Consider the following 14,321-nt stretch of genomic DNA (forward strand, 5'->3'; position numbering starts at 1 on the left):
TGTACGGTAGGTACTTGTTCTTTGAAACAGTAAATTTCATCTTCTACTAAATCCTCTACCATAAGTAATAAATATTTATTGAGATTTACCTGCAGATTATAAGAGAAAATTAATCTTCAGAAAATGTAATATGAGAGTGAGCGGAATATTCGATAATAGAATCCTATTTATATTCAAACCTCAGAGATTTCATAAACTATTCACAGGTTGCTAATAGCTTTAGAAACCGCTTAATTAATCCTCAGTACGTGTTAAAGATTGTATCTAAGGACTTAAATTTTGATAGCAACAAATTGTCAAGGGATGAATTTTCTGGTAATATATTATTGGTTGACGACAAAGTAATTTCGGTTTTGTAGTATAAAATAACATTTTTTTTTTTAAAAAATAGTTTTGCTATCTTTCTTTCAGCCTCATGATTCCGTGCTCATGAAATTTCTGGTCCTTATCAGCCAAAAACTGAATCAGTTGCGATTGAAGGTCATAGTCATTTGTGAAAGTTTGAGTCTGCAAACTTCGAAATAAGTGGTAATCAGATTTCTTGGTAGGTCGGTCGGGATATCTCCTAGAAGTTGGTTTTTCATCCTTTGCTCATTTAGTCCATCGATCTCTCATCATTTTGTTGATGTGGTGTCTCCAAAACTGTCATCTCAATCGACTATATCCTGATTTCTCTTATAGCTTTGCTTCTTTTTTTCACTTTGGTTCACTTCAATAGTTTTCAAATATTTTCTTCACTGGGGCCCTCATCATATTCTTCATTTTCGTTATATCTGCTCGGTCTTAGAATTTTTTTATCTATGAGGACGTTACTATCGATGACCCGCAGAAAGCCCTAGATTTTTGAGGTTCTATTTACTTGGGTTCGTACCTCTTGTTGAAGTTTTTGGCAGTTGTAATCTCGACTCCTAAGTGTGTATTTTCCATACATTGGTGAATGGGCTACAGATATCTGCATTTTAAGTTTTTTGGCTGTGGTTTGGAATCGATATAGTAAACGCTGTAGGTAATCCTCGTTATCGGCTATCAAGATTGCGACGTCGGCGTAGCATAATATCTTGTTCGTCTTTTACGTTATTAGTTATGTTATCTCTAATTAAATGGGATAAGAATGGGCTCAGACTGTCACCTTGTCGCATTCCTGTTAGTATTGGAGCTTGATCGCCGTTGTTGTGTCAGATCGCGCTGTTTGCCACATCAGCGACAGCAGGTACCAAGCAGAAAATAGGAACTTAAAGCTATACTGAACAATACACAATATTTATTTGGAAATTCGTGCATTCTTTATTATTGCTACAACTATGGTAACGCCTATGGCACTGCTACTAATAGTTCGCTGTGTATGTAATCTTCGTTTACGTATAAAAACATTAAATTATTCCTGGTAGTGATTTAACAAGTGTCATATGTGTATTTCCCACGATCATGTATGTTTACATGTTATTTTTGGTTTTTTTTATACGATACGCCAATGTTTCCGAATAAATTAGAAAGACCTCGTAAATTGGTTTGTTAAACAAACCAGATTTGAATATTACCTGTAAAATTCTATATTTTCCATTTTTGAATCAGCTACATGAACACTATACGGTGCGTAATAACCAAAATTTTTATATACGATAATTATTTTAACCTTAGTTTACCATTGAAACCATTAAGAGCATCGGGTTAAGTAGAGTCATAAAAGGAGCTGAAAGAATTAATGAAAGAAAGTAGAATATTTTTTGATCATTGCTCAAACTATTTGGCATAAATAGACATAACCTCTTCTTTTTCTTAAAGTGTCATCTTCGGATGAAAGTTGGCAACCATCATGACTATTTGTATTTTATTCATAGTTGCTCTAAACAAATGGTTTAATGTGCAGTTAAACCACTCCATTAAGTTTCGCAGCCATGATATTTTTCGTCGTCCTATACCTCTCTTTCCTTCTATCTTTCCCTGCATAATCAATCTCTGGAATTCGTATCGTTGTCTCCTCATTACTTGACCGAAATACTCTAATTTGCGGGCTTTTGTGGTAGTCAATAATTTTCCTTGTGTTGCTATTTTGCGTAAAACTTTTTAATTTGCGATTCTATTTGTCCATTATATTCGTAGTATTTCAAAGGCTTCCAGTTTTTTCATTATTGCTTTGTTTAAAGTAACTGTCTCCATTCCGTACAGAAGGATCGAGTATATGTTACATTTTATCATAACTGTTTATATTTAAATGTAATTTGGAATGCCAGGTTAGGTTAGAATTCAGCGAAAACAATTTACCTTTTAGGATATTTACCTGCCTTTTGTACTCAGGTAGTTGTGACACTTTTTCGACCGAATTTACTATTGAATTTAAAACGACCTTTGTGAAGTAATTAATTTGGCCTAATGTACATCCCCGACAGTACGTACGGGGTCATAAAACTACTGGATAGCATTTTCTAATAATTAGGAGGGCAATTTTCCAGAATTTTATGTTTTAGTAAATTATTTTTGTTACAGACATGGTTCTTCACTGATACCGATGATATGGAATTCCAGACGAAAACTAGTAAGTTTATTTTTTATTATATATTTTTCATACTTTTTTAAATTTTCTACCAAAGGTATGAATATTATTGCAATGAAAATCAATTCATTGACGTCAGTATGGTTGTAATGACAATGAAATTTTTTTTTATGAATTTATGGTCGCATCAACTTCATTTCCATCCTTGATTATGGGTATAATCATTCTCCCTACAATGTTTCTCTATACTCTTTCTATGATCTTTAATATTTTGTTCTTTATCTCCCCCATATTTTATTAACTCAATTACTATTTTGTCTAACCCTTCATTTTATTGCATTTTATAACTTATATCATCTTGTTCGTAGTCACTGCATTTGTACGTTAATAATTTTTTGAAATTATTGAAATTTAATATTTGAAGTTATTAGCGACATAGCATTTAACAATTTGTGATAGAATTGAGCGTCTTTTAGAAATGACAGTTCAACAATAAGTCTTTCAGGCTTAGATTCTAAACAAGATTCCCATATATGGGAGGGTTTTCTCGGTTAAATAGATATGAGTTTATCATTTTAGTGTGCCCTACACTTAAACGAACGATTTTTATTTGGTCCTTACGATTTGTAAAACTGTTTTTCCATGCTTGAGCGGATGGTTTTATACATATTTTCTATGTCCTCTATGTCTCTAAACGTCAAAAATCGCACTGTCAACATTCCTTCTAAATGACAGTAAACAATAACATGTACGCAAAAAGATCTCATAACATACACGTGCGTTTTGAAAATAAAACTTAAACTTCTTGGTTTAATTACACTGAAATTTTAATTTACGTAAGACTTTATTTGGTCTATTTACACAAATTTAGACAATTAAATAACATAAAAACTATTAGCATTAGCAAGATATATTTGGGATTGAAAGAGTGATGTCCCTAAATGTAGGCAATTTCTTTAAAAATAGGACACGGTTTCTTAAGTAGCATACTATGAAAATAAATGTCATGTCATTTATATTGTCAATTTCTCGAACAAAATATGATTAAATCCGAACGTTTTCTCAACTTTATCTACGAATATGTCTGATAGTAGCGAAAGTGATGAAATTATGAGAACTCCACCGGAAATTTTGGAAAAAACTCAAGCTACCACACATAATTTGTCACCGCGAAAATTCAAAGAAATGTACGAAATTACCAAACAAAAATTTATGGATTGGCGACATAAGCATTAGTTAAATTCTTTTAGGAGAATGTTCAAGAAATATCAAAAATTATGAAGCCATCTTCTTTATGACCATTTATTCGATGCTAAGAACTACACTAAACATTAATAATAGCATTAACATAGCAAATTATATCTTCGTCTTCTGATGTACCGAGCAGTACTACAATTATAAATAACCGTTCATCACCATTAAATAATAAGACACAATCGATTTACAATAATTGATATTAAAAACTATTATAACAAAGTTTAAATAATTGCGATGTTTTTTATTTAATGGAAAAAAATGTATGGGCGTAGAAAAAGTATAGTACGTTACACGAGTTACACTCATGAAATTTTTCACTTTGTGCGATCTGTTCCACTCACTTTGCCACTTGTACTGAACTTTTGCTTGCTGTTACTTCGCGTACAATTTTTGCTTCGTTGTTATCTGCTGTTTTTTTGGCACGTTGGTTTGCTTCGTTTCCTGGGTTGCCGGTGTGTGATGGAACCCAAATCATTGATACGTTTGCCTTGGATAGGTAAGGTGTGATTGGGTTTTAATCACGAGACCTATTGGGTGCTTGGGAAAAAATTGTTGAATGGTATGTATTGAGCTCATGGAGTCTGTATTTATGGCTGTTCTATTGTATTAATTTATTCTAACGATGATTAGTGCCTGTAATATGGCATAAAGTTCTCCAGTGCTGACGTTATTATGTGGAGATAGTTTGAATTTGTGAAATTCTGGTACTGCTGCAGCTCCTAAGCCATTAGGTGTTTGAGATGCATCGTTGTACAGAAAATAGTATTCTTTGAAGATTACTTCGTTAAGAATACGGAACCATTGTGGTTTGTTTCTGATTTAAAATTTTCTTAATTGCTAATTTTTCTATCAGTTTTTAATATTTAGATCAATTGATATTAGCTCGTATTCTAAAAATAGATAAATCTATATTTACCGGTCGAAATAATACAATTGATAATTACAATTTAATTGATATGTCTCACACTTTTTCATTCCTATTTCAACTTTGTTGAAGTAAAGTTTATATGGATAAACAAAAGCAGTTGTATTTTAATAACAAACAACTTCATAGTGAATACACTGTTTACAGTGTTTACACCAACTCTTACAATTACACTGTCTGATGCGCGTTCCGATAACCAAGTTATCGTCTTCAGAGACTGAAAGTAAACAACTTTATAGGATACAATAGTATCATTTTCATTACACTTACTTGTTACAGTCACTTTTCTACTGATTCATCTATTCCCATAATTGTTACCATTACTTCATTTGCCTCAACATTTTTTCTAGGTTCTGAATAATAATGATTGAAGTAATGGTTAACAGATAATTTTTTTCTAGTAGAGTTTTTGTCTCATTGGGTCTCCTATCAAGTCCAAATTAAGCTACATCAGAGGAAAAGGAAAGAGTCGAAATAAGACGTACCAACGAAACTTTTTTCAATTTACAATTCGAGTTTTACATTTTAGAGATGAACGAGGCAATGCTTGGATCCTTTTATTTGCAGAAAACATGTTTTCTAAGTTTGTAATATTGAATCATTCTAAAAAAGTACTTCGATAACTATAAAATAACATTTAAATGATTTCATTGATCAAGCGAACGTTTATATCAGGAACATTTTGAATTACACACGTCTATTTTTAATTCAAAAATCGTGCAGTATTTTAATCACAAACAATTATTTATCATTAATATAAAGAGCTTAGATAGTAAACGTGGAAGACAACGTAGGCCACACCCAATCGAAGTTTAAAAAATAAGAAACGTGAATACCTTGGATTGATAAATTCATTCTATTACTTTGTAAATAACTTTTTCAATGTGAAAAAGTTTTCAGATACACTGTAGTTGGATTAACGGCTTAACTGAAGCAAGAAATGCACCTGCACATGACGATAGTACAGGAAATTTGATTTATTTTTTGATTACACCAATTTGATGATGCTTAATATTTATTACCAGTCCGAAAATGATGGATCAACATAATCTTATTAAGCTTCCTTGGTATTAACAATTTAATTACGAAGTTTATTGAGATAATCCGCAACGTTATTCATGGTAGTCTGTATATATAGATGATAATTTTCACTGGAACGTTATTATTTATCATGAAAATCATAATGATAATGATGAAGATAAAAGATATATATGTCCCACAAGCAGATTTTCTAAGCCCATAGCATGGGAGTGATTTCCTTCTACTCTTTCCTATTTTTTACTTTCGTTGTCCAGTCCTGAATTCCTCTCTCTCTCTCTCTTCCATCCATGTCTTCCATCACCTCCATCATTTTTTCCTTGATTTCCATTTTTTTTGTTCCTCTTAGTTCTATGTCCATAATTTTTTTTTTGCTCCAAAATCTGGCATTCTCTGTATGTGGTCCAGCCGTTCAATTCTTTAGGATCTTATTATTTTGCTTAGTTCTGCTTGCTTCTCCAAATAAATTCCGTATTTCATTTTTCGTTCTTCGCAGCCACAATTATTTCTCATTTTTACCCCCTAGTATTTTTCTTTCCCTTATATCTAACTTCTCTTCATCTGCATTATTAAGAATCCACATTTCGTTTCCGTGTTATTACTGTTTTGTATAGATTTAGCTTCGCCTTTCTGGAGATAAAAGATGATACCACCGATTGAAGAAAAACATGATGTATATTTATATTTAGATTAGTGCATCATAATGCGCAATGATTTTCATCATATACACGTCGTTTTCCAGTTTCTATGCAGATTTCATTTACCGAAGTATTTTTTTAAATATATTTCCAATGACCAGTTATTTTAGAACTGGGTAAAGTGTGTGAAGTTCCTTCGTCTCTTTTACCTTATTTGATCAAGTTCTGGTAAGGAAGCTAGTGAGTAGGTATATCCGTATTCTTCAGAGATCCTAATACTTTTTAAATGTATTCCAGTTCGAAAGTTCCAAAGAAAGAAGTGATCAACCTAGGAACGGCATGTTCAAAGTGCTTTTAGCTCCCTTTTTCTCCCAAAAAGTTTTCTTGATAGACCATTATTCTACACCACAAAAAGGCTTCTGATCATTAGAAGGCGTTCTCCTTTTTTGGCAATTCTTTTTTTTAAAGTTTGAGGATTGTATTTCTTTTCCCAATCTTCATACTCACTTATCATTGTGGTAAACTTCTTTCCGATGTCTATTTTTTCAATAATTTCGTCATTGGTATGATTCTCTGATAAGATGTATTCGGTTGGTATTTCTTTTTATACTGCCGTAGCTTGAGAGGTGTGAGATTTGTGATAACCTCAAGTGCGTTTGAACCTTGATCTTGAACTGCAAGGATTTCTGAAAATTTCTTCAGAAAAATAAGCACAGAGCACAACTCAAACGTGCAGTACAACTAAAAAAGAGAGCCCCTTTATAATGCAGGTGTTGACAGTTTTAGAGTTATGTCTAAATTGTAAGAACTCCTTATATATTGGTATTAAATTGAAAAAGTGGAGAATCATATGTCTTGTCTTCTTGTTTTTGAAAATTGATCCGACAATGTTTATGTTACCATTTTGATTTTGTAGGAAAGTTTTTGGAAATAAATTAAGCTCATAAAATGAAAATTTTCCCGTGCTAATCGTCCTCATTTTCGTTCCACCAGGGGAAATAAATACAGGAAATGGAGCGATTACAGATCTTCATTCTTATATAATGTGTTTTCGCAGTCCTGAGAATATCGCTGTTTACCATAAACATATTTTACTTAGAACTTGCTTAAGACGGTCGATAATTTAATTGAGTATATTTAAGCCAATGATCGCAGCCCAGGTGTTAGATATAATTTGAATTATAAATAAAAACATTAATTTTACTTTCGAAATATGATTTTGGCAGATACTTGTTTTTATTTAGTTAGATTAGCTGATATATGATATATGTATGGGTCCTTTTTGTTTTGTTCCCATTGATAGATAGATGATTAGTCGGGCCCAAGTTGTTCCTGCTAGCTCCATTATATCATAGTCTCAGCCTAGGTTCGGTCTTCTTCTGGGTCTTTTGATGTCTCGTGGATACCACGTTACAATTTTTGTGGTCCATCTATTATTAGTCCTTGTTTCCAAGTGTCCTGCATATTGCCATTTGAAGGATTTGTTTCTGTGGATGCAGTCTATTGGTGGGTGTTCTGCCGTCTTTATATTTTATAGTAACTGATATTTAGTTGATACTTTCATTAACGGGCCCAGTCATTCTAGATTCAAGTGTTTTATCCAGATCAAAATATTTCGAGTAATGGTTAAGTTTGAAAAATGCGAGATGACTCTCTTCGGAAACAACTGGTTGAATTAATGATAAAGAAAACAAAATTAGTTCTAAAAAAATAACTATTCCTAGGGCTTACCTCCGACCATCATGTACAGCAAATGGTTCAGCCTGTTCTGGAATGTTTCACATTTTCCCATATTTCTGATAAAACTAAACAATATGGAAGGTCTTTTGAAGATATTCGGGTAGTATATCATGAACAGTACTGAAAGTACTTCAACAACAAAATCCATAGTGAAATGGAGGAGCGTCCTAGCTATCCACTCAAAAGAACCTCAACAAAGTATCCATTATCCAAGGAAACAAGTATAAAAAACTTGAGGTGTTCCTTGTTATTGAAATGGAAATTGTTTTCATGGATTATTCAAGTAAATGTCAAAAGTCAAAATCTTGAACTTTGTGTTCAATTCAACCGTGGACTGAATTTTTCACGAAATTGCTTCATTTTTAAACCACTATTATATCGCAATTCGCTGAACGCCAATTTTCGTTACAACAGATACATGATCGCTATTTGTCAATGACTGTTTCTTATCTATTAGATTATGACTAAGATCCGCTACTCAACAGTGTCATTTCATATGGCACGTTCTCTATTGAAATACAACCAGTTTCGTCGAATATTTTCTGTTAAATGTTCAATATTCTCACTAATTACTTGCTGCTCTACATGTAGTACACTCATTATTTTGATGGTGCACCTTTAAAACAAAAATCTCAGCCTTCGATCCATACAGTGATTTTTATAGATATCATTGTTTAGTTTTCTCTATTCCCATTCAGATGCAAATAGTGGCTTGAGAAAATTTATTAATGAAATCTCGACTAATGTAATGAAGTTCAAAACGTGACTTGCTTCCAAATTGTATAATTAGACTGAATGTCTAAAGAGAAATATACATTTGGTTTGCCACTATTTTATATACTCTACATGTTTTTAGAAATGTGTATTTCCAAAGTTAATCAGAACTTATTTTACATCAAAGCCAAATAGACAACAATAACGGGATTCACAACATAGCTGATAAATACCATTTGGATTTCAATTGGTGTAAACGACTTGGATCAGTGTAGCGCGAAAGTCGGAGATGAGGATTATAAAAAATTTAAAAAATTCTAGGACTTATTGTTAATAAAGAAACGTCAACAAAATTAGAGGAAAGATTCTAATTTCAAAGTGAAAATTCAGAGACACAAAATATCAAAGAGATGAAGTTGTTCGTTCTGTATTCATTTACATACCGAAAGTTGCGTTTTGAATGTTCAATGTAGTGTACTGCAAAACACTTTCGGGACGCTGTTGACAGTTTCACTTCGATGATTTTGCATATCTTGAAATTTTTAATTTTCTGAAATTATTTGTTTTATCCGAAGTTTTGTCTAAATTCATGATCAACAATGATTGATGATGAAAAAGAAAACATCAGCCATGAAGAGTTTCTCGAATCCACGCCACCTGATCTCACCGAAGAAAACAATGCGACCGTTCTTAATTCGCTGCCGGCTGAAATACTACTTTGTTGGACTCGTCTGTTGCTCGCCTCGAATCGCTCGTCTCGCAATTTTCAGACTCGTCCAACAAAGTAGCACTTTCAGTCCTTGGTATCCAAACAATGCGGTCGTTCTTAATTCGCTGCCGGATAAATCTCTTGCTTATCATCTTTTTTAGTACGGTACTTGTCGTGTTGATTGTTTTTTCTGCCCTGTGCGGCTTTGAGCAATATTATGATATATTCAATACAGCATCTGTAAATTCGCCATTAATGTCGTCTTCTACAAGACATAAGGTAGCTTCGTCGCAACGAGCTCGACAGCAGATATTTGATTTAATTTTTTTTGTATGCGAGTCTTCATTATAATTTTCCACAATTCCGCTGATTATTGCAGAACAGGATTTCCTATCCCCTGAAAACGTTTGTAGTTTCTTCTAGCCGTACGTGTCTTCAAGAATAGCGAAAACTGCTTCCAAACGTATTTAAGGATTTTCAGCGTGTTTAGAGACGTTAAACATTCAAATATTTTCTTTGTTTTCAAATTTGAGGCTGTTTTGAAGCTATTAATAGCGATTCTAATCAAAAGTTTCATGCAACAACAGATTTCGTAGAAAGGAAAAAATATAGAGACTCTGGTGAAGTGAATTTCGCGGATATTGAAAAGCACTTGAACTGAAACTGAAACTTTAATTAACTATAAATCTATTTCGGAAAAAGTGATGAAAAAAGATGATGAAGTGAAAGCTTATATAACGTTCTATCAAATAATGTAACGGAGACTATTGATGGTAGCTCAGAGCAGAATGATATCATATAAAGTACAACTGAAGAAGTCAGAAATAAGCAAGAAATGGAATCGTTAGTGTTAATTGCAGATAGACGGAAATGTAGAGAAAAACATCCTTAAACAATCGTGGAAAGTGCGAAAAAACATTAAGGAGTACAGTTTCTAATTTAAGACATTACAGATACCGTTCATGATACTCCAAAATTCCTGATGATGAAGGAATTACATTTATTAAACATAGTAGTGTCGATTATTCAATTGATGAATAGGTTAAAATTGAAGAAACTATTAATTTTCTATTCTAGATATTGTCATAACTCGAGAAATGCCTAGCAAAGGGATCTCTATTACTTTCAGTTAGTTAAAATCATAAAACCCTGACATATATCTTAGGTTAGGTTAGGTTATATTTGACCAATTGTCCTGAATGATCAAACTTCTTGGACCTCATCTATGTAATTAATTGTAAATATTTTATACCATAATTTATTGTAATTTTTGGGATTTCAAAGAAATAAACAAATATGTATATATAAATAACTATTTATTTCATTTTAAAGTATAATAGATGGACATTATCGATGATAATTACTTTTATATGGTTTCCCATGTTGTACATAACTATTAGATATATTTTTTTTCAATTACTAGAATAATAAAACTGAACAAACATAAACAGCAAATATGTCATCGTTTGTTGGTATATTGACTTCAACGGATTAGTTATTTTTTTTTTAATTATAAGTTTAATAACCGGATGACATCAAAATTAAACCCTCTTCTATTGCTTAAAAGCTTCTGAAATAAATTATAAAGTAACATTACGAGAAAAAAAATTTCATTGAAATTTGATATCGGAAACATCTCCGACGTAATCAGACGCATATTAAATGTTTTAAAGGTCATTATCACCGCCTTTATTTCATTACCATTGCTATAAAAAATATAAACTACATATACACGTGTAGAAGTGTGAAGTTAGTCACAGTATCGTATTTGGATACCATATCATTGTGAAAAATTAATACCGGAAGACTAATCATTTGGTTTTTTAAGGATTGTGTCGAGTTATCAATGAAAAAAATAATTATTTTCAATTGCTCGAAAGGTACTCATTACGATGATATTAGGTTTGTTCCAACCTCCTAGTTGGGACCGTACTTGGAACGGTTATCGGAAGCGATTATAGTTATTTTCTGCACAATCTCCGGCTACGCACAGTTCTTGTACCAGTACTTGCTATCAACCAAGTATCGAAAAGACCGTCCCTGAAACGGTTCACAAATGATACCGATTAGAACGCAAAACAGAATTCGAGAAACCGAGGACGGTTTTTTAATGGTTTGGAACGCACCTATAATATTCGTAGTGCACGTCAGCGTTTTTTCCCGTAAAGAGCATTTCTTAGCTTTAGGTATAGCTTAAAAGACTCAGTCGAGGAATTATTTGTTATTTTAAGAAGTTCTTGTACGATGGCTTTATATTTTCAGCGGAGGAGCGATTGCATTGATTATTTTTACTTTCATGATATCAATCCCAGTACCCTACGCACCGAGACGTGTTTATTTAGTGATTTCTGTATTCTGTCACTCTAGATTTGGAGCTGAGAGCAATCGATTCGATATTCTTTTGCTTAAAATCTTTTTTAGTACGGCACTTTTCCTGTCGATCTTTGTTTTTCTTGCCCTGTGTGGTTTTAAGCAATATTCAATACAGTATCTGTAAATTCAACATTAATGTCGTCTTCTACAAGACATAAGGTAGCTTCGTTGCCATTAGCTCGATGGCAGATATGTGGTTTATTTTTTTCTGTATGCGAGTTTTCATTATAATTTTCCACAATTAAGCTGATTACTACAGAACTGGATTTTCATTTCCCTGGAAACGTTTGTAGTTTTCTTTTTTTAGCCGTACGTGTATTCAAGAATAGCGAAAACTGCTTCCAAACGTATTTAAGGATTTTAAGCGTTTTTAAAAGCGTTAAAGATTCAAATACTTTCCTTGTTTTCCAATTTGAAGCTGTTTTGAAGCGATTACACACCTTACTAAAACCACAGTAAAACCGAATTTAGTGAATCGTGTCGTCAAGTGTATCACTTATCCATACGCCATAACTATGATCAATTCACTTCGTAATATCTTTTCGCCTATTTTAAACGAATTATAGAATCCAAATAAAACGATTTCTATATTATCATTGTTAAATAGGTTATAATGAATAGAAAGCAATTTAATTATAGGATGTTATAAATTCATAATAATTAAACTGCCAATCTACCCTTGTATGTAACACTAATGCAAAATTTCGATAATTCTAGATTTAACGGCTACTGTTATTTAATTTTTCATGATATCAGATAAAGTCTACTATGATTGTGGTTATCCAGATAACTATACAAACAATAAACTCTTTCAAATATGTATTCAAAAATATGTTAATCTTTTTACACATTTTATATTAAAGCAAAAATGGGAGATTGTATGTCAAATAAACTCAATTGTTCATGTTATTTTCATTTTACTATTTGAACAAACTTATAATGCCGGATCTGTACAATTAGACGCATATCCTGTTGGATGCTGAGAATAACTGATTAATTATTTATATTTTTTTACAGACGGCCACATGATCAATACGAATTGTTCTTCATCTCACAGCAGAAAGGCCTTATGTTGCAAAATGTCAGTGGAGTTCGATACCTTTCTAAAAACGGATAAAAAGTAAGTTTTCAAGATCGTTAGTGTAGTTTTCTAATATCATATTTCATACCCCTATAAGTAAAGGTCACAGATAATTGATTTTCAATAATATAATGAAATTGGTGTCGAGAAATCCATACATTTCATAAATGCATATACGAGACAAAAATTGAATTAATCTAAAATACCATCCTCGGCTAGAAATTCGCGTTTTCCAAAGAATAATTAATTAATTCTTTTGAAATAGATGTGATCTGCTCAGTTGAGGCCTTCATAATATGAATATATCAAAATTTTGAGCAGCTTTTCATTCCATAATCAAAATCGACTCGTGGTACGCGTGGTCGTGATGGTCTCTTTTTTCCACGACACTCCTAAAAATACCAATAGCCTATTTGTTCGAGATAATTATCCAACTTTTTGCACATCGTCGAACGACGGAAGGAACAATGAAGAAAACTGGTGGTAGTAATTCTAAAAAATCAATTTAATTTACTGAATGTACTACTGCTATTGCCTATCTTCGACCTCGATGTATAACGTGGCCAGACGTCCCGTTTTGAACGGACTCTGGTACGCAAAATTGTCCCGTTTTCAGAAACCGCACGAAAATTTGAATAGCAGACAGCAGATATTCTGGCCTTCTAATCTCTATTACAAATGAAAGTTCCCAAAGTTTCTATACTATATACTATAGTATTATTCTAATATCTTTTTATTAAAATGTTTATCTTGAATATTTCTCTGTTTGCTAGAGAGCCAAATCAATATATTGACTTCGTCGTTCTCATCTAAAGTCATATTATCTATAGTGTAGTAACGGTATTCCATAATATTTGTCACAAGTCGAAAACAAAAAACTAAAGCTGTTGCTGGCCCGATGTTACAACGGATGCGGCAATTTGGGATACATAAAACGTTAACTGTTTGATAAATTGGCACAACTACAGGCTAAATTAGATAAATTTGAATAAATGTGATGCTACGGTCATAGAATATATGCCTTATTCAATTGTATTCGTGGAAATAAATTGCTTCGACTCACTAACTATATTAAAGTATGTTTTCGAATAAAATATTATGTCTAACCTTTCGTTTTAACAATTTATTATGATTGGAATACATATTTTTGTTCATTTATTTTCACTTAGAATTTACAAACAGTCAATGACAGTTTCCAAACCAATTTTATCATCTATCGCAAACTAGTTATGTCATCAGGTGACAGGTGTAAAACGTTTTCTTTCCTTTCAATAATTCTTCGAGCTACACCCTTTCTCTTTTATGATTCTCCCATAAACTCGACTTGTTTCACTTTCTCTTAGGTTTGGTTAGCT

General features: G+C 32.4%; 1 protein-coding gene across 1 annotated transcript in view; it reads left to right on the forward strand.

Annotated features, from left to right (window-relative positions):
• Positions 1–14,321, forward strand: part of LOC130450956 (fringe glycosyltransferase) — a 153,759-nt gene that overhangs the window by 21,804 nt on the left and 117,634 nt on the right. The window contains exons 3-4 of the mRNA XM_056789714.1: positions 2,485–2,533; positions 12,903–13,005. Of these exons, the coding sequence (XP_056645692.1) occupies positions 2,485–2,533; positions 12,903–13,005 (152 nt within the window). The remainder of the gene's footprint in view (positions 1–2,484; positions 2,534–12,902; positions 13,006–14,321) is intronic.

Source organism: Diorhabda sublineata, chromosome 1 (genome assembly GCF_026230105.1).
Source record: "Diorhabda sublineata isolate icDioSubl1.1 chromosome 1, icDioSubl1.1, whole genome shotgun sequence".
In the NCBI taxonomy this organism is placed as follows: domain Eukaryota; kingdom Metazoa; phylum Arthropoda; class Insecta; order Coleoptera; family Chrysomelidae; genus Diorhabda; species Diorhabda sublineata.